Genomic DNA, 24,428 nt, shown 5'->3' on the forward strand with positions numbered 1-24,428 from the left:
ACTCCGCCTTATTATCAAGCCTGCATTTTTTTAAATTTCCAATTGTCCCAAATGTCCCCAATGATGTCCCCAATCAGAAAGTATTATCATCTGTGTAAGAAGATTATGTTTTCTCATCTCTTTTGAGTGGTCTTATATGGTTTCATTATACGTCGACTCCAATGCTCTGCCTTTTGGACGTAAGGCCCGGTGAGGGCGGTGTACCATGTCAACATTAATCTGACCGTCGACACAATTTAGAGGGGAGTTGAATACGAACATTTGGCTACTCAGCTCGTACTCAGCTACGATCCGATCTTAAAGTATCCCACGAAATCGCTTGGACGAAAACTCTACTTCAAATTTTCGACTGATTCAGAACAGGAAAACAGGAGGAAGAGGCTTTATTCAACGTTATATACGAAAGACTATTCATCTTCTGAGGGAGGAAACCACACTTTTCATCAAATCTACTCAAGCGCGCAGACGGACACAACTGTGGAGTTTCCGACTTCAATACCCTCAACAAAAACCAAACAAATATCTCACTCTGCTGTTATTATCCCATTCAAACTTGTAGAGTAAAGGATCGGACGGGGTCACATATTTTAGTATCTGGAGCAGCCGAACAGCAATGGAGGGGCACTGGAGTGTTATGGTGCTTGTATTTACCGCATGCCTGGGACCGCCCATGTGTTCAAGTGAGTAGAACCTTTATCAGTACTGTATAATATGAATGTCCAAGTTTTTTTTCCCACGGTCTTGAAGTTCGAAAGAAGATGCAATTCACCAGCTTTCGACATCGATTATTAAGCAATATATGGTCTATACAATTTTATATTGCATAAAGTTTATTCTAGACTTTACAAATCATTAATATGTAGTATTATGTCACTATTAAAATATTTCTCAATTATTTCAATATGTTCCTTTTTTAAAAGTAGGTACAATTCAACTGCACATTCCACGTAACAGCAACATAGTTTCCCTTGCTCGAGGATATAAATCAAAGGGAAAGCGCTTCCATTTGTTTTCTTAAACTGCATTCATTATTTATTGATATTATTGTTGTAATCTTATTACATTAGGTGTACTGTTATCGTTTTAATCATCCTCGCCATTATAATGTGCAATATCATCTTTATTATAATGATAATCACCACCGGCATCATTACTATGATTATTACCATTGTTGCCACTTGTTACACCTGTGAACTTTTGATCGACCACTTCATATAAATCCCTAAAACCTCTTTCAAAACTGCGGGGTTTAATATTCCATTTATCTGTATAACCTATGCTGGTAGAAACTTCCGCTGTATATGACAGATGACTAGGAGTAAAAAAAATAATCCGCCAATCATGACATACCAGTAAGACAGTAATCAAAATCTAGTTTGGCTGGTGGTTCCATCTAGTGAGAACAGCAGTTACGCTTTTTTTTAAGAGGGTTTCTTTACTACTCAAAAAATATTATTTTCAAAATTAACCAGACACGAAGTCCACAATGTCACCTTGAAAAGAAAGAAAGAGAGAGAAAGAAAGAAGTTATAAGTCAAGAAGCAACTGCATGTTTTTTGGTTAAGGGATGGTCCGGGCTGAAAATATTCATATCTAAGTAAAATTCATAGAGCAAAATGCTGAAAATTTCATCGAAATCGGATAACAAATAACGAAGTTATTGAATTTTAAATTTTATAAATATTTTGTGAAAACAGTTATATACACATTGCCATGAATATTCATTAAGTGGGCTGATGATGTCACATCCCCGCTTTCTTTTTGTTATTTTATTACATGAAATCATAAATGTTTCATTTTTCAAACATGTGTAAATGATGTGTCTCCGTTATGATGAAAAAAGTGGCGACAATAATGCACTTAATCAGTTGTAGTGCTTGGTAAAAAAAAAAAAAAACATAATTTCATATAATAAAATACAAAAGAACAAGTGGGGATACGACATCATCGGCCCACATAATAAATCTTCATGACGACGTGCCTAGAAGAACTGTTTCACCGGAATAATGCAAATATTTAAAATTCAATAACTTCGTCATTTGTTATCCGATTTTGATCAACTTTTTAGCATTTTGCTCTGAATTTACTATATTTATTGAGATAGAAATATTTCCAGCCTGGACCTTCCCTTTAAGTAATATCACAAAGAGTGTGAGTTTAAGTCAATTATGTGAAACATCTCCTGAACTATACATTTTTTTTTGCCCAACAAACGCGGGTCGGTATCGGTATTGTCCTTTTAAACCGATGTTAGGTAAAATATTGGGCAAATGTTAACTCAAGTCATTTTAGATTCATGAAATTAAGATATGATTAACACATGCTAACATACCAGCTTAAAATCATTATAGAATTGTAAATAAATAACAAAGGAATATGCATGAATCGTTATACTGACGTGGCGATCACCGGCTTCCTTGTATTTCATTCCAATACCCTTTTTACCTCAATGTTATTTTTTTGTTTCTAGGAAATCGCCAAAGTAATAGCGAAGTAGATTAGTCTCTTGTTATTAAACATTCGTTATCATCGTTGATTTTAAAGATAGTCGAGGAATGTTTTAATGTTTGATCATGTTGGCTTGTCAATATTTACCTCACTCCATGAACATGTAGTAGCATGTATTGGATAAGGATATAGATATTTAATTCATGTAAAACAATCACAATGTTATCAACTTGTCGCAGACGACAAATATAAATGAGGCAAGATATCAATAATCAATTAGATGGCGCTGTTTTCCAGAGGTGAGTTCTTGTTTTAGAGATAGGGGCAAACCCAAAGTGAATAACAAAACAGAACACAATTCAAACGCATATGCTGGAGACATTGTCAAATAATTTATCTGTGTGTGATGAGGGCCCTCTCTTTTGTTGCTTCAACTGGCGTACAGATTAGGGAAGGGGGAGGCTTGGGGTGCTCTCCCCCCCCCAAAAAAAAAAAATAAATAAAAAAATATGTAAAGATATTTCACAAAATTTGATTTTTGTATTAAGAATGTCGGAATTGTTGCACGCTCGCTCGCAACTTTTTTTTTATAGGTTTCACGCAATAGGCCATATCTAGCCCCTTCTAAATTTTTGTCTCATTACTCCACTGGTGGCACCACATTAACCACAAGACGGAACACAATGTCCTCATTTTTATATTTCTAATCGTGCTTGCGGCAAAGTTTTTGTGGGCTAGTAATGAACTCGAACTTTAGACGCACCATGTCAATATTGATGTCGCAAAAACTATTGAAAACGGTCGAACGGGGTGTAAAATGATATCATACGATCTTTTGAAATTTGACTTTTAGAAAAAAGAGATGGATCGTCTTGAAATATAAAGTGTGTGAATTGAGTCAGAAATGTCATTCAGTGGAGGTTTCCTTACCTAGATGAGCTCCATTGTATATGTTTAAAAGAAGTCAAGGGTCTTGAGAATCGTGTTAAAGTTAATGTGATATCATGCATTCCCTGCCAAGTACAAGTATTCATACTTCCCGATAGGTGTGCCAAACGGCATATAGAAAGAAAGTACATTATGAAATCATGATCAGAGATGTGGATTCAATCAGTCGCATGCAGGGTGAACACGAATTTCGGAATCCTTGAACAGAAAATGAACCATAAGCGATTTCCTCAGTAGGAAGATACGACTTACGCGTTAAAAGAACTTCCGAAACATTTAATAGTTTATAGTTCCAATTTCTCAGAGGGCATGGTGAAATTGTATTTGTACCACACCTCCCTGATTATTAACAATTTATCTTGAAATGAATTGAATTGAATTACGATTCATTATATCATCAGCTCCAAAGCAAGATGGGATGACCATCGTAAGCTCCTAAAAATCAATTTAAAGGTGGCAATTATGGGCTTGGTACTTGTATGTAGGCCTATACATAGTTGTGGTTAGCTGGTCAATATCAAGATCATTCATTAGCTAGGAATACTTGTTGTATTTCTTTATGATGTAAACAAACCAACAAACTCCCACATGGTCAGTATATTGTGTTGACCAGTGCGTAGGCATGGGCTGAATAGGGCGCGTTGGTACTTCAGATTTTGGCGCGGGTTGTTCATTCGGGTGGGGTTGTCTCTTGTCCTCCGTTTGTTTACATAGCCTCCGCTCAAGGACTTCGTTGTATTTTCTCCTGCCAGGTAAATATCGTACCAGGCACTCCTGCGATTCTGGATCTTTCTACTGAAGCATGTCAGCCAAACCCACTGCCGTCCTGTGGGATATTGAAAGAGTATAAACATAATTCGCCCCTATATCCCAATTTACCATGGTTACGACGATAGCAACGCAAGTACAACTGTCGTATCGACATGTTTTGGTAGCCCAAATTCCCCCCTCCCCATGCTAGCCCGATTTTCCCATTGGCAGACATGTGATCCCCAACCCAATAAATTAAAATACATTTTGTTCTTCATTTTCTTTATCTTGTTCGTAAATTATGATTATTGCAGATGAATTAAGCCCTTATTGAGGCATACACCCATCTGTTTTCCTACGACGTTTGAGAACACACACGAATGAGTCAACCAGTGGAATGCTGCTTTGTAAAGCATCGTTTTCAGGTTTTCAGACGAAATGATCATTTCGCATTTAGGATTATTTCATTCTTCTTATTAACATGCATTACCTTTAGGGTAAATTCCATCTACAAAACGCATTTTTGTGTGAACCTATGAACCACTTGTTAACGGTGAGAAAATTCATAATCATATTGTGTTCTTGTCTCCGTCTACTAGGCAAGTTTGTGGGAAGGGAGATTTTAGGCATCGTTCTACCATGGTCTTATAAATTCACCTTTACACAATCCGGATCATTATGCCTATAAATTACCGAAGATTGCAATCGATATTGTATATCCAAAATTGTATATTTTCGTTTTAAGTCCAACATCCACTGCAGTTTATAAAAGACGACAAGTGATAGTCACTGCCTTTCAAACATGATACAAGAGATACAACCAGTCTTGCAATTAACAGGGATTATGTTCGGGGTTGTTAAATAACTAAAACAGAAATAAAGATGAATTCCAAACGAAGATTAGTAAGAAAAAAAGTAAGAAAGATAAAAAAGAAATATGACATACAGAGAGACAAATTACGCCACCGTGAAAAATACATTTTAATTTATCATTTTATCTATTCATAATATAGATTGAAATATAGAAAAGGGTAATGTGGGGGTAAGAACGAGTAAATATTAGGATGCGTTGTTATCAAACCATGATGTTGACATAAAGATGATAATGATATTTAGGTTCCACCTTTATGTGACATATAGTTCAAAGATTTTCTAAAGGTCACTGCAAGGTGTAAGTCCAAATGTTTATCACATCCAAGCTGAAGAGTAATAAATAGAGCCTTCATAATCACTTGTATTTGACAGTAGCCTAAACAAAAGTCAAATGTGCCAAAGGCAGACAATAAAACAGATTTCCAAACTTTATCCCTGATGTACTATTCTAGTCACCTGGTCTATACAATGCCTTTTTGTTCTTAGAATTTGAATACTCTACCGGTAAAGCTTACGCAACATCTACATTTGAAAATGATAGTGCTTATCCTAATGAAAAATCACAAATGTCATTTGAGAAAAGTTGATCATGAGCTAACCGTGAACTGGCTTATTTTCTTCGATTTTGGCCCATCGTATGATAATTTCACGGCGCCATTTGGCAAGACTATTTCGTGATGATGGCCTGTATCGTTCGATTCACTTCCACGCCTAATACCGTGTGAGAAAATCTTCTGCGGAATGCATTTCCATTCGGTATATGTCGGGGAGTTGGTGTTTGGGTGTTACACCTTTCTTTGTAGTAAGTTACATTACATTTTACAGTAGATGACACGAATTGTCATATCGTCATTTCATTCTTAGATGACAGTAACAATGACACATGGTTCACATTTAATTAATTCAAATGATACTAGAGTATAGCGTTAATTACCTAGCCCTTCCCCTAAAAAATAAATAAATATAAAAAATAACATAAAAAAATGAAATAAAATAAAATAAATGAATAAATAAATTATAAATACCAAATTAAAAAAATCCGAATAAGTAATAAGCAAAATAGAGTAACAATTTATCAGATATCTTTAAATTTTAATTGATAAGACAATTGCTGGCCTCGTAAGATATTTGGAAGTGATTACACGGACCAACGCTGGCATCAGTTAATTGTTCCAATGTCTTTAAATATATACACTATATATATATGCAGTTAAAAAGGTAAATATTTTTTTTGTATGAACGTGGTATTCGCTCCAAAGACTTCACGCGCCAATGAGCTAGTCCCGTTACAAACATCGCCGTCAATGGCCCGAAATTAGTATTCAATAGTCTGAAAGAAACTTTGGTATGCGGTCACGCTAAAAGCGCCACAAAAGATTTTAAGGGGCATTTGTAGGGGTGGGCCTAATCTGGAAATGGGTTATTGAGGGGTGTGTGGTATTGACGTTGGTTATAGTAGCCTGTACTTCCGATATTTGCATAATTCCCAAACATAAACACTAGGTTGTATCGACAGAGCCTACAGTGTAGTTACATGTATATTACGAAGAAAATACGCAATGCACGCTCCCGTGTAGTGTTTACTGTTCTTAGGCCACGTTCCAATAAAACAAAAATCATTTGCGACGACTTCTTGATTTGTTAAGGTTTTTGTGGGGGGGGGGGCATATCACAATCTCTCAAAGCCCAAAGCTGTTTGTACCAAATTTGAAATTCGAGGGTGGGGCCCATCTCATCAAGACCCACTGCCAATGCAGAAAATACACAATAGGCCTACACTACATCAACCAACTCCCTCGCGGCGCCCACATGAATTCTATTTGGTTCTAGGTGTGACTTTGACATCGATCCACATTTTATTATCAATCTGGGTATAAGATTGTAATCATTTAATACCAGAACAGACATCATTATTCACGTCTTTTATACGAAATATCAGCTCTTGTGATGTCTAGGCGTATTTTTTCTTCTTTTTTATGAATTCAGGGATACCATTTGCAGCATGATGTAAACAAACCACCATTTGCTGATATTGCACCAAAATTTAGGCATCAGAGGAACTTGACCGTAGACCGGAAGGAAATTACATAGTACAGGCGGAAATAAAAGTGCTGTTTAACTGATTTGGTAAAAGTAGGCTTGCAAATCAAAACTTCCGGAATCCGAAAAAATAACATCAAACAGCATAAAACAGAAGCAATATTACTCCATCTGAGTTTCTGTATGCAATAGGCAATTTATGTTACTACATGTACATACAATTCAATTGTTTTATAGATCCAATATTGCTAAAAAACGTATTTATCATGTACAAAGTCAATACAACATCTGTTTCATCTAAAATTCATAAAAATGATTTATTATGCTCACGTTTATTGACAACAGCCGTTTAATATTATGCTAATAATGACTGAAATAATGTCCCCGGTTAATTTTTTCAAAACAAATATATATAAATAAAATAAATTACATAAGAAATTGATTTTATTGATATTGGTACCATAATTGTTTTCTTTTACAGTTGTTAGGAATGGCATCAAGAATATTTTCACCACAAATTAGCTTTCTAGGAGCTTTATTCAGTGAATTAGAGATAAATAAATATGATTTCATCAATAAATTAGCATAATTGATTCACATGAAAATATATATTGTGCAATTTAACTGTGCAACGACGTAGATAATGTCATTTTCTACCTTCGTGCACATTTCTATCACGATCGCGCGAGCTTGGGGAGGGGGGGGGGGCAGAAGCGGATCTAGAGGGGGGGTTGGGGGGTTGCAACCCCCCCAAAAAAAAAAAAAAAAAAATCCGGGGACCATTTTTTTTAATCTTATCTTTTTTTTTAAACTTGTAATTTTATTTTATTCTATTTCTATGTATTTATTTTTCAAAGATTTTCCCTACTGTGGGAGGGGGGACACCCCCCTCCCACACCCTCCCCCCTCGCTCGCTCCGCTCGCTTTGACTCGGTCGCTACGCTCCCTCGCATACCACCCCAACCCCCCCTTTATAAAAAGCTGGATCCGCCCCTGGGGGGGGGGGGGGCGGCTAAAAGGCCACCATGACTTAAAGCTCGAAAATAGCCCAGGTAAGCTAGGGTTAAGCGAATTTTGTATTTCATTACCTTTTGGTGTTAGTTTCCTTGAAATTAAGGGACGTGGTTGGGGTATCATTGGAGAAACAAAAGCTTTTACAAAACAAAAAAGGGCAACGTAATAAAAGCAAAACATAACAGTATGGAAATAATGAATTAACTTCCACACTTAATCGACTTTGATATTTGTATTGTTTATTAATCTCTCCAGATGTGGTATACGCATGTTTACATTTTCGTCGTATGGAAGATTGAAGATTCTTTTTGTAACCAACCAATTAAGTGGAAATCTCCTATGCAATCAGTAAACTTCAACATTTTCACAATTAAACCAATATTATGACACCACAATCCAAAAACCATACACCAAAGCACTTAAGTTGGACGTCAATACGAGAAGCTTTCCTTGTTGGCCAAAAAACTCTGGAGGTGAAGATGGACAGGAATGAAGTTGGTTTTGAGGGGTTTTGTGTTTGATAATCAAAGCCTGACAGTATATGGAAGGCCATAATCACCATAAACCAGATTTAAAAATACATAGTTTGCTTAGTCAATATCTGAGAGTTTTGATTGATACTGTGTGTTGTATATTGATATATTGAACAGTTGAAGGCGTACGCAGAGGACAGATAAAACAAAACTTATATAAGAGTAAATATATATATATATATATGTATGATAAAATTCACGTATATCACTAATACCAGAATTCTCTTAGCGTGCTTTGATTATACAACGTTAAAAAAAGAAAAAAAAGAATAAGATCAGAAAGACAGGAAAATAGAATAGAAGACACAGAGAGAAAGGAAGAAAGAAGTGGGGGTATTTAATATGAAGAAATGCGAAATAACTAATAGTAATTTGTTTAGAAAAAAAAAACATAAAGCAGTCAAAATATAATTGACTTTATATTACCACCTTTCCAGCCAGGGTTAAATCTAGTCCACTTCAAATTGTTGCCGTATAAATCTATGACGACGCAAGTAGACCGCCGAATTAAATATTAGTGTGGGTGCCTTTCAAATTGTAAAATTCATGGAAACCCGTCAATACATAGGATTAAAGACGGTTCAAGTGTATACTGTTATGTAACAAGCCAGAATAATCACTCTTCACAATTCCTTAAAAAGCATACAGTTTCGGTCGGTTGTTCGAAGAGGGTCGACTGATGGCGTACTAATACAATCATGAAATTAAAATGGTATAATGGTAATAATAGTAAAAAAAAATACTTCTCCAATGACAACGACGATGATAGTGCTACTACATTGTTATGATAGTGATAATGACATGATAATGGCAATAATTGCAGTAATAGTCATAATGATGATGTATATAATACTCATGAATGTAATGACAATAAAGTTCTTGACGATAATATATGGTGTGCTAATGGGATAAGATTCCGTATCCTGTCGGTATATTGGAAAGATAATTGAATAAAGAAGGTAGCCTTCTACTTAATTAAGTACCCTGAAACTCCATATTCATTTTTAGAATGTATTTTCTTTCTTCTTCCTGTACGCATCAGCAGTGCCAGTAAAACCCAGCTCCACACTCTTGTTTTAAACTTCATTCGCAATCTTCACACAACCTTCTCGTCAACCTGTCTAACCATGTACCCTAAGGGTCCATGGTCTCTTTCAACTCTTCAGTCAGTTTTACTGCTATCAGCGATCTCCAACCACAAGAGAGATAGAGAGAGAGAGGGAGGGGGGGGGGGGGGAGAGAGGGGGGGGGGGGTGCATCATAATTAAACTTCATACACATTTGTGTCTAACACTAATTTTTTTCCAGTGTGGGCTGCATAAGAATAAAAATTGCTGAACAATAAAGCGTGGTGAAATCCCAAAACTGTAATGTTGAAAATATTATCCATGCACATAAAAATTTACTGTCTTTCCGAGTAGCGGGAAATTATCGTTCATTTTTGTTCGGAACTATAGGTTAATTGTTTAATATGTTAGTCAAGATAATGAAGAAACTTTAAATTTTTGTTTGTTTTTGGACAAAGGTCCTTATGAAATAAAAGCCAATCGGATATATGAAAACGTCCGAAAAGGAAGCATTAATAGTTCATAAATTTTCTAAACAATTGTCTTAAACAGGGTATTCCTCATTTTCCTAACCTGAGGGAATTCCAAACGATTCATAACGTGGACCCTGTCATATGTATGCCCAAAATAGCTCCATTTTATATCTTTACCTATGCACGTGGTTTTCGATTGTTTATAGTCGAGAAGTCTGCAGAAAGTTGCTTTCACTTATGTCGGGGAATTCCTGAAAACCTAATACTTATTGCTACTTGCCTCGGTAAACTTTTACAGCAGTACGGTCCAATCTATGTGCACCCCCAAGAAAAATTAAATAACACAGAAGAAGATTGGGATATTTTTAAAGGCATACAAACCAGTAGCCTTGATAGCCCGACCTCATGTCCTCAAGATATGGCCAGGTTCATTACCCAAAATGCATCATTCTGATCAGTGTAGTCTTGTGATATAGACCCGCTTGAAGGATAGCACCGTCATTAACAACTAAATACATTAAAATCACACTAATTGTGTTTCCACTATCAAAAGGGTTCCTTTCCTCTCAATTTTCTCTACTTAAACAACTATGGAATAATTTTCCTCTATCTAAATAATTGTTATCTCAAAATATTTTTTCATAATACACAGCTAATGAGAGACAACACACGTTTTTTTTAATTGAATCATAATCATAAATCATTATCAAGGTAAAACCGCAATATTTACAAATTATTATTACAGATCAGAGTTATTGCGTCATAAACAAACTTAAAATCAATTACCATTTGGTATACACTTGATTTGGTACCCACTTAGTCTAATCCACACATGTATAAATTTCCATTTCGTTTTTTGAATTATTTTTCATTTTTTGTGTAATAAAATTGGATTTACAGAAAGTTCATAATGATCACATGACAATTATAGACTAAGTTGTGCTAAAAAATGATACTAGACTAAATGGTTTGAGACGGATTGGGATTAGATCATGCGGGATGAAAATGAGATCAACCGAAATATATACGAAAATGTTTAGACCAGGTGGCAATTGACCGATTTAACCACTCCTTGGCCCATTTAGTATTGTTCCCGGTTTCCTTAGGACTTTCAAAAAAATCTTTACTGGAAAGCGCTATTCAGGAAATCAAAACATCCGATTCCTCTGTCATTTGTAAACTTAAAAGTGTGTGAAGATTCCTCTGATCAGTTTGACAAGTTTGTCAAATAGGAATAGGGTTCATGTAATTACAAACATGACCAACTCGATGCATCACTTGGAGTATATATTATATCAGCGAAATTTCAAGAAATCATGCAATCCTTTTTCATTCACTTTGTTTTACTTGCCTTTCTTTTCTTGATTTCTCGTGAGTATACTCCGCCGCTTTAGGTATGTGTCTGTCTGTTTATATCTTTCTCTTTCTCTTTCTCTTTATGAGTGTATGTGCGCGGGAAAGGTCTGCCACACCCGTCCCTCTCTTATAGTAAAGCATAAAGCGATTGGAAATCTTTGAAAATTGTATTTTCGTGACAGGGTGACAGTGTGAGCATGATCACGCCGAAAACAACATTGCTTGTTTGAGTTTTCCTACTGAAATAAATTATAGTATCTTACCCTGTTTTTCCTGTTTGTCTCTTTCTTTGTGAGTGTATGTGTGTTGGTGAGGGTGTGCGTGAGCGCGTGCGCGTGTGCTTGATTGATAATGAAGTCAAATCAATCGGTCTTCTCGATGGATAATAAAAACGAACTATTCGGATAATTGGCAAATATACAGCCGAAAATGTTTATGTTTTGAATCTGCAGCACAAGTCAAATCATTAAAAAGAAACAGTAACACAATATCACGAGTTATGATAAAATTAGTAAACAACAAATTTCCCTTAAATTTTAAGGGCAGTTTGGAAGAACGTCCATCCAGAAATGTGATAATATACGGAAGTCATGCGCTTTATGTATGATTGTATTGTATCCTATGTCATTGAAAATGCAACGAAAAATATTTGTTGATGTACTTTCCTTTCCAACCTATGTATATTAATGACAAAACATAAATAATTATTATGTGATCATGTGCTTGGCATTAGTTGCATATATTTGAAACAGGATTCTTGGAATTGACTGAAATATTTTACTTTAGAAAATACAATATGTATATGATAATATAATATGAACGATGCCGAGTAAATATTTTTTTTTCTTACAATAACACGTAAAACTGAAGATGTACAAAATGCGTACCGGCTTGTTTCTCAAAGTAAAAATATATAACCTAAAACATAAATATTGCATTCATAACCATAATAAAGAAATAAGGCCCAACATTGCTATAACTTCCAGTGAATCTATGACAAAGAAAATGGAACGTTCAGCCAAGTTATATGTCACCTATATTCTACATCCCTTCACCTTAGAAGACTGTAGAATGGTTGGCCAGTTATAAGTAAGAAACATACAGGTCTATCCAACATACTTTTATATAAGCCACTGCCGAAAAGTGTGACGACACATACTGGACGAACTTTTAGTAGGCGAGAGACTTCTCATAATCTTTGAACATACGTGTATATACACACACATATACATAATTATATATACGTGTATATTGTTCAGAACTTTGTATCAAGCATAAATGAGAAAACTGTAGGTCTAGTGATAAGTTTAAAGGACAGTTGATATGAAGCCTATTTTTATACACGTATCAAAGTTCTATGTCCGACATTCATAAGATAAGCGCGTGAGAGATTAAAAGATATGCACTTGTTTTTGGTGACTTTTTAACCAAAGAATATTATTGCTAACCGTAACTAAATTACCTTTCTGCCCAATAATATAAAGAAAGTTTCGCCTTCACGACGCACGGCGGATAAAAAAGTAAATGTACTGAAAAGGCCTGTTAAATGACAATGAACAACTGGGAGGTCTTTGTCGAAAATTGTTGAAACAGAATAGCGCTTTCACTCTAAGTTTCGGAGCTGACGAAAAATTACAAAATAATATGTTGTTTGTTTAGAGTCCGACCCCCTATATGTTGGACCTTCTGGAACTTTTTGTCTCTGATTTCTGGTTCTTTTGACAGTCTGTGATGTTCTCAAAGGACCTTGATTTGCTGAGTTTATAAAGTGAAGTAAGACTTGAGAAAAAAATGGGCTCGGACGTACAAAAAGGTTGATCATTTTACGGATCGCCCAACTGCTCTATTGATTGACAGATTTTCAGCAAATATTCATTGGGTGTATTTTGTCATGACGATCATTTGACAGCATTTTTTCTATGTTCTTGAATCCGTCGAGCTTGGTGGGAGCAAAACCCCCTTACTGTCATTTTAAGACGAGATACTCAGAACTTCGGGTCTATGCGTATATGTGTTGCATAAACGGAAATACCATTGGTTCTACACGGACTGGCTTTTCCGTCGGTACCCACAATCGATATTTATGCATATGTATATATCATTTTTGTTTATTCCATCTTAGGATGATGTTTAATATACCACGTTAATGTTTAACCTTGCATTTTATTACCACTTTCCCTTTTGAAATATCTAGATGCAGTTACTGTGACAACGATAGAGCGAAAATCAACCGTAGAGGGCGCCACCGTGCAGCTTTCTTGCACGTATCTTCCTCACACTACCCCCGAAGACTTCGGATACCTTGCATGGTCGAAGGATGGCACAACATTTCTAACCTACGCATGTGAACAGTCGTGTGGGATGCAGGAATCGACATCGACCCCAATGGGCAAGTACGACCTCAACGTTGACACGAGTTCGAGTGGGAATCTGACGATTTTCGACGTTGGTCTGGATGACGAGGCCACGTACATGTGTTCAGTGCTTACCAGTGACCTGGTCGTGTATTCAAGCACAACTCAACTATCTGTTGATGGTAAGTGACCAAATAATGCGGTTACCAATGTATTGCAGATACTTCGCAGTCTTTGTTTCTGTTATGGTAACTCCCGTAGGAACTCGGCAGGTCTGGAGAGCCTTTTCCTGGTAAACATCAAGCTGATATATAAACAATTACAATTGAAGCATTTTAGGAACTGTTATTGTTATTATTTCAAATACATACCCACCAATTTTCTCTACAAAAATTATATTTGGATAAATTTGTTATTAAATGGACTTTTAAAAATGATACAAAAGTTTGTATGACTTCTGGTAGGGCAATAACTAGGCTAGACCGGTTTGAAATGTTTACGCTTTACCGAATTCCCACACTTCTAGATATTTAACTCGGAAGCAGTGTGCAGAATTTCAACAAAATCCTTATCTCGCCTCCCTAAAGTCAATATTTTTGTTGAGCTCTTATGTTTTCCCTTAGCGGTCTGACCTCGAAGATGTGAATAATTTGTCAGAGGATAAGAATGTCAAACAACACGGTTGTTATTTAATGTGTATTAAAGGTTCGCATGAAAAACGACAGGAATTGGAATTTGATCTGTATACAATTGTCCTCCAAGAGAAAGAGAGAGAAAAAAAAATTATCCTACATTTAAATATTTTCAATCAAACAACTTTCAATTAATATTTAAAAGAAGAGCATGCCAAATACTCCAATTGCAGCTAATATAAACTAAAGCTAATTTAAACTCATTATTGAAATAGGAGCAATCATACTAAAAACGAAGTCTTTGGGACACACATTAACGAATATATGCACTTTTGAAACGGCAGATATTTTCTAGTTAAATTACATTTATACACTTAATAATAACAACCATTAAATCAAAAGACGATCAGTCACTGGTATAAAAGCCTACAGTCATAGTTCAATTTCAACCCTGAAAATCTGAAGTGTTTTACTAATTCAATGGGATATTCTATCCTTAAAAGTACAAATTGAAGTGGGTCATTTCTTTCCGAAGTTAATATTCGATTTGATGATAAGCTGTATGGACAGAGATCAATATTGTATCAATCAAATATCATGACTAATGATATTAGGAAACCAAAGGTCATGTGTATCTCCGTTGCCGGGCTATTTATATATCTTTGTTTATTCATTGCTGGTTACACTGTTTGCCTCTTGGTCGACAGTTTTTTTTGGTTTTTTTTCAAGTTCAAATTAAAATATCATGAACAATAATATAGAATGTGAATTTCATTGCTTTACTGATATTAAATACCTTTTTAAGAGACACCACAAGGAAAAGAAAAGCAATATAACCAACAACCGTAAATATCACGCGAAACCATGATTATTAAGATACTTTGAAAAAAAAAACATACGTTTTGAACCACCCCTCCCCCCAAAAAACACCAAAAGTCACTGTTTGATCAAAAACAGTACTACGGGGTACACGCTTTAAAATATGATTATATTGGGTTCTTTATCTTTTTTCTTTCTTTCATAGAAAGATTTTGTTCAAAATCAAACACGAAAGCAATGCAATTTACAGAAAAATCATGAAGCGAACATATTTACAACAACCGTACATGCGTACTACTATCTAATGATAAAACAAAATTATGATGTTTTTGAGTGAGAACCCTTTCAATTTCACAATAGCGTTTCAATACGTTCTTAAAAGAGCTACAACACATCCGATCACCCTTACAACGTGTCGAAAAAATAAAATATTTAGCGTAAAGAATATAACGGTTAACAGTAGAGTATTGAGCGATAGGGCAACCAAACAAAACAAAAATCGTATTCAAATACTCGTCATTGTTCAAAAAGAGGTTTGGAAGTTTTGAATAAATTGTTGAGTTACAGGGCAGTCCCAAAACAGATGTGAAATACTTTCAACAGAGGAAGAACAACATGTACATGAATGAGATTCAGACAAGCCAATATCGTAAAGATGTTTGTTTACCAAAATTATCCGATCGAGAAGTTTATATTGAAAGTAGCGGAGTTTTGTTGAAAGACATCGTTTAAAGGGAATCATATACAATCTATTCCAATTATTAACCGGTTCATTTAAAATGGATGCCCATTTCGGTTGCGAAGTCGGGGACGTTAAGATTTTATCAACATGAATTATATGGATAAACTTGCATACCTTAAAAACATTATTTATATTATATAACAAATATTCTTGAGTTCTACTCTCAACAAGATGTTGACGAAAATTTTTCCATTCATTGGGTACGACTCCAAGCAATTAAAATTTCTCGAATTAATTGATTATTTATTTGTAATATTTTGGGATCATCGTGTTTTAAATTACATGTCCAAAACAATTCTCATCTTAATCTTTGGGGTCTTAATCTTTGCAGCATGTCCTGGGATGGAAAAAAGTAACAGGTATATTTATATATGTGTATAAAATGTACTTTCAAACCCCAATAGTCAATTAACTGCATAATCTAATGAGATTTTTGTTCCAATGTATGACGACAACGCGAACTTGCTGTTGATTGTATTTCTGTCATGTTAGTTTGCCATCCCTAAAGTATACATCTGCTATCCTTTTTTGACTTTCCTATAGTTCTTATTCAGGATACTGTAGTCTCAGACTACAGGACCGCATACACCAATAATTCGGTCGTGCAAATCCAAGTTGAACAATCCTATCAGTTTCGCTGCTCCCTCGTTCTTCCAACAAAACCTCGCGTTGAGATTGTCTGGGAGGGACAGCAAATAGATTTCACAATGGATGATCAGGTCGATGAACCGAGCAGTGACGACAGTGGCCTAGTGACGTCACATCGTGTGGTCCACGTGACGGGAGGCATGCAGGATTCTGGGAAGGCTTTAAGCTGCTTAGCAACGCATCCCACGACGGGTCAGACGGTGGTTTCTAGGGTTGTTTTGGATGTCCAAGGTAAGACAAATTTCGAGAAAATAACTAGATTAGTAATGAGCTTAGTAAAATTGATGCACTAATTTCTTATACTCTAGTAATACATATTATTATTTCCTACTAAGGAATAGCCCATTTCACCCTCTCATCTCGTCATTGTTACTAGATCCTAGTTAAACTACTCAGTTACTGTATATATACTTATATATTTAAGAAGTACCATCTGGCTCATTTTTTTAACCAAGGAGCCGCAATCCAAATCTGGACTTAAAATATGGTGACACTGAAAATGAAAAATAATAATGAACTTCGCAGCATGATCTCCTCGCGTGACAAACTATCGCGATAAATATCAGTAGAACGGGCCTTAAGTTCTTTTAAAATTAAAAGAAAATATTTACTTTTACTTTTTTCTTGGTACCACAGCATGCCCGTTGTCTGTCATGGTCCACGAATGCCCGACATCGGTAATTTCCGGGAACTCGGCAACTCTTCGATGCCGTTCGGCAGCTACTTCGCCTCCACCCGTGCTCTACTGGCTCTACGACGGCGTCCGTGTTCAAAATTCCACATCGACCATTGCCGAAGACGGTGCGAACGTTTTATCGCATACCAAATTATTCGACAGATTAGACTTCAACAGGGAGTTCAAATGTTGTATCGAGTCCACTGCAATGTGCAACCAGCTATGTTCCGATTCATGCAGACCAGATATTCTATGTAAGGATGGAGGGCAATTCAATAATATCCAGTTGTGTATAACTGTTTTTGGTTAGAATATAATAGAAATACACTGGTAATGATATCAACAACAATGATATTGACAAAGGTTATTGATTTCTAATGATAACATTTTTACTAAAATGTGATATGGGGTTCCAGGAAAAATAATGGATCTACATGAACATTGTGCTTCGGTTTCACCTTAACATGTGGTGATTCGCCGTAAGGTTTGTCTTATCTTTCCTAATTAAGTTGTTCTGGAACAAACCCGTGCGTTTTGTTACCCTATAGTACGACATGAATTCGTGATATCAATTATAGTATTAATGATTCTGATGATGATGTAGTCTGATAAATCGCTAAAATTTACCCAAGCATGACGCAACAGAAGAGCAGTCAGCTACAGTTCATGCATTTTAATACCAAAGAACCAATATTTTACCTCTATATGCAGATCCTGTTTCGAATGTGGTGGTCCACTCCAGCGTACCCATTGACAGCGTGATAGAAGGAACCCGGGATTTTGAAGTCAATTGCACTGCGAGCGGCAACCCAATGGGGTCGTCCTTCATCGGCTGGACGCGTATAGACGAAGATGGTAACGTCGCTGGACCACAGAGGGAATCGCCGATGAAGTTTACCGCGGTTAGTCGGTCGGATGCCGGAAGGTACCGCTGTACGGTCGACAACGGTGTGGGTTCAAGCCGCTTTGAAACCGTGAAGATCATAGTCTACCGTAAGTCTTTGGTAGTGGGTTAGACACTGGCGTAAATCCGTGTTGATTGGTGGGGGGGATGACTGAAATATTTTGGCATTTTTTTGCAATCATGTTTTTAGATATGCAAGGAATTGTCATTGATATGTCCACAGTGGCGTACCGTGGGTCACGGCATTGGGGAGGGGGGCACCAGTAAAATTTTTGAATCACTAAGTGAGTGCGCGAAGCGCGCTAAGTTGCCAGTTATACTGACCTAATAGAGACATTTTAAGGACAATGTCATTAAACGGATATGTATCTCACTGATCAAATAATGCGAGCGCGAAGCGCGAGCTGAAATATTTTATATTCACACCTAAAAAGGGACAATATAATCAAATTTGTGTAATCATGATAGGTACCTGTCTCGCTAAACAATGCGCGCGCGAAGCGCGAGCTGAAAACTTAGATAATTCAGACCTGAAGTGGGGCATTCTAAGGTTTCTTTGTAGGAATTAACTAGGACCATACGTATTTCATTAAACAAATGATGCGAGCGCGAAGCGCGAGCTGAAAATTTTTGATATTCAGATCAGAAGGGACATTTTAAGGACTGATTTTAGGAATTCATGAAGAGCAGACATATCTCACCAATCCACTAGACTAGTGCGCACGTAATCACGGACAGGAAATGTTTCATATATAAGAAGACCTTAACATGGGGCAATCACTTTTGAGTCATGAAAAAGAAGCATATGTCACTACATAAAACAATGATAACTCAAGTGCTAGGAAATATATTTGGTTTATATTGACTTGAAAACGGGATGTTTTAGTACAACAGGATTATATATCTCGTTAAACAGACAATGCTAGCACCGGGAACAATAAAAAAAAAGACGTAGGCCCTGGGCAAATTATGTTTCATAAAGTTGTAATGTAACATAACATAATTATAATATAATATAACATTATAATGAATATTTTCTTCTTTCCCACTACGTTTCTCTTCCTTTCTCCCTTTTTTCTCCTTTCCCCCTTTCCCCGTTTTTTTTTTGTCAGCCGATGGGGGGGGGGGGGGATGTGCCCCCCATGCCCCCCGTATTTACGCCACTGTATGTCCATATGGCAAAACCCCTCCAATATTATTATCCTTTTTTTTACCCCATGATGGTTTAATGGTTTTATTATAGATTACATTAAAAAAAAATTGACATTCCATCTTAATCCCTTCCCAAAGACCCCAACATTGATGAATTGGAAGAAACAGGGGTTTCTCTTCAATGTTATAATAAGGACATAAGTATTTCGTTTGGAAATGGTGAAATGGCTCTTTATTTGCATTTTATGATTCAATAATATTGTTTTATTTGTTAAGCGGTATTTTAGGAAGAATTTTCACCAATAAAACAATTATCTCTTGTGATTTTTTTTTTCATTTCTTTCGTAAAAAGTGGGGGGGGGATGTTTGTACAGGCCATCCCCCCCTCCTCGAAAAGTGGGGGGATATATCCCCCCATCCCCCCCGGGATTTACGCCAGTGGGGTTAGAATCATCGAGTCTAATTTCGATTCCATAGGAGGTCATATGGAGAAAAAGAAATGGAATCTTTTTTCATTTGGGCAGTTAAAGTAAATATGGCCAAAATACATCAGAGAACATCATAAAAAAAATCTAAGTGTCTTTTTTTCTTCATTAATTTTCACCTTATTTGTGAGCGGGGCCTTTTGTCTGGTGGACTTGGGTCGTTTTTAGGACCATATACATGGTAGACTTCTGTACTACTGAATGTATACAATTGATACACAAGAGATTTGCTTTATATATCAGACAAATATAGTGCCACTTTTCTTTGTGTATTTTAGGTTTTTTTTTCATAGCTGATGTTATTTGGGATGAGCGAGCGGGTGTGGGTGTGTGGATGTTAAATGTGAGGACATGTGTATGTGTTGCAAATACTTAAAAAAAAAATAGAGTTTGCAAAAAGACGTATCATTCATGTTTTACAGTTCCATCTTCCTCCATCCATGACACCAAGAAGTCTTAAGCACACAAACAACAGTTCAAGAATGGGTAGGGGTGGGTATGGTCTTTCCCTTTTATTTTTTTAATCAAATAGAAAAATAAGAAATACAGAGGATCCCCACTAAAGTTCAGTTTGAGGGTGTAAATGGAGTGAGAACTTTTCCTTAGCAAGGACCTTTATCTCATGCTTGCCAGAGATTTTATGGTAAAATGTTGCTTGCCAGTGATGGGGGGGGGGGGGGGGGGACAAGAAGTACATGTATAGACATCTGCAAGTTAACTTCAACTTATTACTTTTTAAACATTTTAGACCAGGTCCAAAACAAAAACAAGATTCCACTTTACATCTGATCAATATTGAACATACCTATCTCCTCACCCCCCCCCCCCCAAAAAAAAACACAATAATAATAATCTAAAATTGAATAAAGTTAAATATTCAGACGAATAATGTTAATCCGTCACAACGATTGAACAACATCTCTGTCAAATAAAATATAAAAACACCACTAATATAATGCAGTTAGTGAATGTACAGAGTTGAATGTAATGAGAGAGGGCGCTGTGATATGAAGGTAAGAAAAGCCCAAGTCCTGGGCTTGGGCTTTTCTTACATTCATACCCGTTGTTTATCCCCCTTTATTTAAGTTACTTCTAAGATGATTTCAGATTTATCATTTATACACAAGGTGAGTCATTGTATAAGGAACAATTTCCCATATTTAATTCAATTTCGCCAAAAATTGGACTTGGGCCGTTTTTATATTCAGATACTCTTGCAACTGTACTTAGCCATCTATGACATCGAATTCCCATCGGACGAATAAATAATATCGTTTCAGAAGTTTTAGACAACATTTAAATCCTAATTAATTGTCATAGAATACCATACGCCATAGACTTTCAACTGTTGATCATACCCCCCTTGTCATTATATAGATCCTCCAAACATCACCAACGAAGAATACCGTGCCCATCGCAACGAAGGCGAATCAGTATCACTGACCTGCAACGCAACGGCGAACCCTAGGCCAAAGATCACATGGTACACTCCCGATAACCGAACGATCAGTGGCCCGCCCTCTGCAGTAGAAACTACAACAGAGCAAAGTGACTACTCTATCAACATCAGCAGTAGGCTGGATATAGTCAATATAGTTCCGGCCGTCCATTACGGGATATATTGGTGCGTAGCGGAAAATGACTACGGAAGGGCTGAGATAAGTGTGACTCTCGGCGGAAAGTGTAAGTATAATAATCACAAAAGGGACTCTATTCATCTAGGAAAGGTTTTCACTTGATTTTGAGATAATCCTGCTAATTAAGAAATGAGGCACTCATGATGGGCTCCTTATAATCAATATATCAAATATTGTAACCTATCCTGTCTACTTACCAGTGCATATTATTTAAGAAAAAACGTGGCATTGTAAAGACTCTTCTGCTGCTTCTGAATATTAAAACGAAATATCACTTATCGGAGGCATACTGTTGTATGTCCACTACAAAATAAACCCAAGATAACAAGTATGACCACATAAAACCTGTCTGATATTAGAATACCATTGCCCTTCTGATAACTTATTTTCCTCGAACCTACAGCCAAACCCGCCCCACCAACGGCAGTTAGTTTCATCCAAAAGACAACCACCCAGACATCCCTGGACGTCATCTGGCGGCCGGGGCACGATGGAGGCGCTGATGAGACATTTACCGTGAGGTCATGTCTAGTGGGAGCCAATGAGAAGTGTACTGTTCATCGCGGTATAACAGATACGCATTTCAACATCACCGCGTTGCTGCCGTACTCGCTATACGACGTCACAGTAACCGGAGTCAATGTTTTCGGGGAGAGCGAAGCGTCACAACCTGCTCGAAATTCCACAGCTCGTAAGTTTCCTATTTTTTTTTACTCACAAGTATAGAGACTGATCTCGGCCTTTGCGCAACCCTCCCTAAAGATGAAGACTTTGTAAAAGCGCCGTGATGTAGCGGTTCTGACTCTCGTCTTGTAGTCAGAGTGTCTTGAGTTCGAATCCCACCATGGCCTAGCGTCCTTTCGCAAGGCGTCAATCAACACTTTGCCACTCTCACCCAGGTGCTAATTTGTTACCGATATAAAATAACTGTCATTGTGGTCGGTTTGGCAAGTGTGCGCCTAACAGGCTACTAAAAGATATAAATCGAGTGACCGCGTAATAATAATTCTTAAGCGATTGAGAAGTCGCAGATTGATAAAGCGCTATATAAAAGCCAATTATTAATATTATTATTAAAATTATGAAATTTACAGGAGTATCACCAATTATTTTGAAACCTTTATTGTTTATGTTTTTCACAAACGCATCAGAATATAACTGTATGCAAAATCCAGAGTTGCACTTAATGTGAACTCGACTCTTATATCTGTGAAATGCTCAATCATTTTCTATCATGTGTTTAAGTGTTGTATTTACATACAAGAACTCATGATAATTGTTGATTATTTACCAGCTCGATCAATATTCAGAGGTATTTCACGTTTTAGATTAATTGTGGTATAATATTTTTTTTTCTCTCTATTCATTTCCGGTTAGCTTTGTCACCTGATCAACTAGGTAAGTTTACAATCGTGTTATCTCATTTCTTTCCATTTAATCACATTATGCTCCTCAATCTCAGGATATCACATTATTTTAATTTAGTTAAGTCTTATGCCTTTTTATCAAATTGATTTAAACAAACTGCGTTTTGACAAATTGTTAATTTTAAAGCTATTATGTAATCTTCCTTTTTCGAAAGGGTTAAAAAACGGATACAAAGACATAGATAAAACACTGGTTAAACAGGGCTACAAAACGGTAATCAACGTATTGATTCCTTCATGGCCGTTATTGACTATGCCTGCTTTTGTTTTTCTTTTTTAAGAACTTTCTACTGCATTGTCATAAAAGTTAATGATGACGGTTGATAGACGATGCGATGGATATGACGATTATGATAACAATGATGATGTTGAATGACGGTGTGTATAGTATGTAGATATCTCATGGACAGATTACGTTTATTATACCTTAGTAAATAACTTCAACCCTCTTTGTATCCGAATCCAGGTGTAGTCGCTACGTTTGACATCACATCTGGGTATATTACTGTTAAGCGCAAATCAAACAACACAAGTCCGATTCCTAATGACCTCTGCTTTGACTTGGAGGTTAAGGTGATCGTTACTCGACGCGAAGAGGCGTGTCTGAAGCTCAACAATCCAGTCAAAGTGGATACTGTAGTCTCACAGTCACAAATCTGGTTGCTTAGTTGTGGGCGGGGCGTGTGCAGCGAGGGGGATCACGTGATGTTCCCAGCTCCGCGTAAGTTGTTTTATTTGATATGCAAGGGAAATACGAGGATATGACAAATTATCAGTTTATTAAAAAAATTAAGCAGCTAACGCAAAAAAAAAAATTATTTACTTTTACAAATTTCAGCATTTCACTTGTTGCCGTATGTTGATAATCTACAACTACCTGACTATACCATGGCCCTGGGAAACGTGGGTGCTTCTCCAATTTGTCATTACCAAAACCATCGTTATTTCGTAGCGAAATGATCGCTTTTATTTATTTCTGTTTGTGTGTTTTTTGCGTGTCTAATTTTATCTCCCCAAAATTATCTTCATAATTGGAGTGAAAACCCTTTTTTTTTTACTTGCCAATTTTTTTCCAATCAACCACCCCCTCTTCAAAAATTGCCCTAAGGTCCCTTGGTTATTCCAGTTTGGGGAGCAGAGTGAATTTGATATATTCATTGCATCCATTTTTGTTTTCTGAACAGCCTTGGAAAGTAAATCGCCAGAAACCAATGACCTCGACATCACCAGCCTTGTCGCTATCGTAGCGGGCGCTGTCGTGTGTCTAGTCGTCATCCTTATCGTATTCGCAGCATGGAAATGGAATAAAAAGAGAGGTAAGACTATTGTTGGTATAGTATCTTGAAAATTACAACAGATACTGATATCAGTGCTCTATCCATATCTGAATATATTGCGTACATCTCGATTTGTTTGTCGTCACACTTTAGGCTGCTCTTGACGTATCGGA

At 36.5% G+C, this 24,428-nt stretch overlaps 1 protein-coding gene across 1 annotated transcript in view; it reads left to right on the forward strand.

Moving 5' to 3' along the window:
* Positions 1-216: 216 nt before the first annotated feature.
* The window catches only part of LOC129267359 (immunoglobulin superfamily member 10-like), a 28,583-nt gene continuing 4,371 nt past the window's right edge, over positions 217-24,428 (forward strand). The window contains exons 1-10 of the mRNA XM_054905073.2: positions 217-680; positions 13,697-14,038; positions 16,593-16,928; positions 17,334-17,627; positions 18,085-18,366; positions 21,292-21,597; positions 21,955-22,242; positions 22,929-22,949; positions 23,445-23,699; positions 24,163-24,294. Of these exons, the coding sequence (XP_054761048.2) occupies positions 614-680; positions 13,697-14,038; positions 16,593-16,928; positions 17,334-17,627; positions 18,085-18,366; positions 21,292-21,597; positions 21,955-22,242; positions 22,929-22,949; positions 23,445-23,699; positions 24,163-24,294 (2,323 nt within the window). The 5' untranslated portion in view covers positions 217-613. The remainder of the gene's footprint in view (positions 681-13,696; positions 14,039-16,592; positions 16,929-17,333; positions 17,628-18,084; positions 18,367-21,291; positions 21,598-21,954; positions 22,243-22,928; positions 22,950-23,444; positions 23,700-24,162; positions 24,295-24,428) is intronic.

Source organism: Lytechinus pictus, chromosome 8 (genome assembly GCF_037042905.1).
Source record: "Lytechinus pictus isolate F3 Inbred chromosome 8, Lp3.0, whole genome shotgun sequence".
In the NCBI taxonomy this organism is placed as follows: Eukaryota; Metazoa; Echinodermata; class Echinoidea; order Temnopleuroida; family Toxopneustidae; genus Lytechinus; species Lytechinus pictus.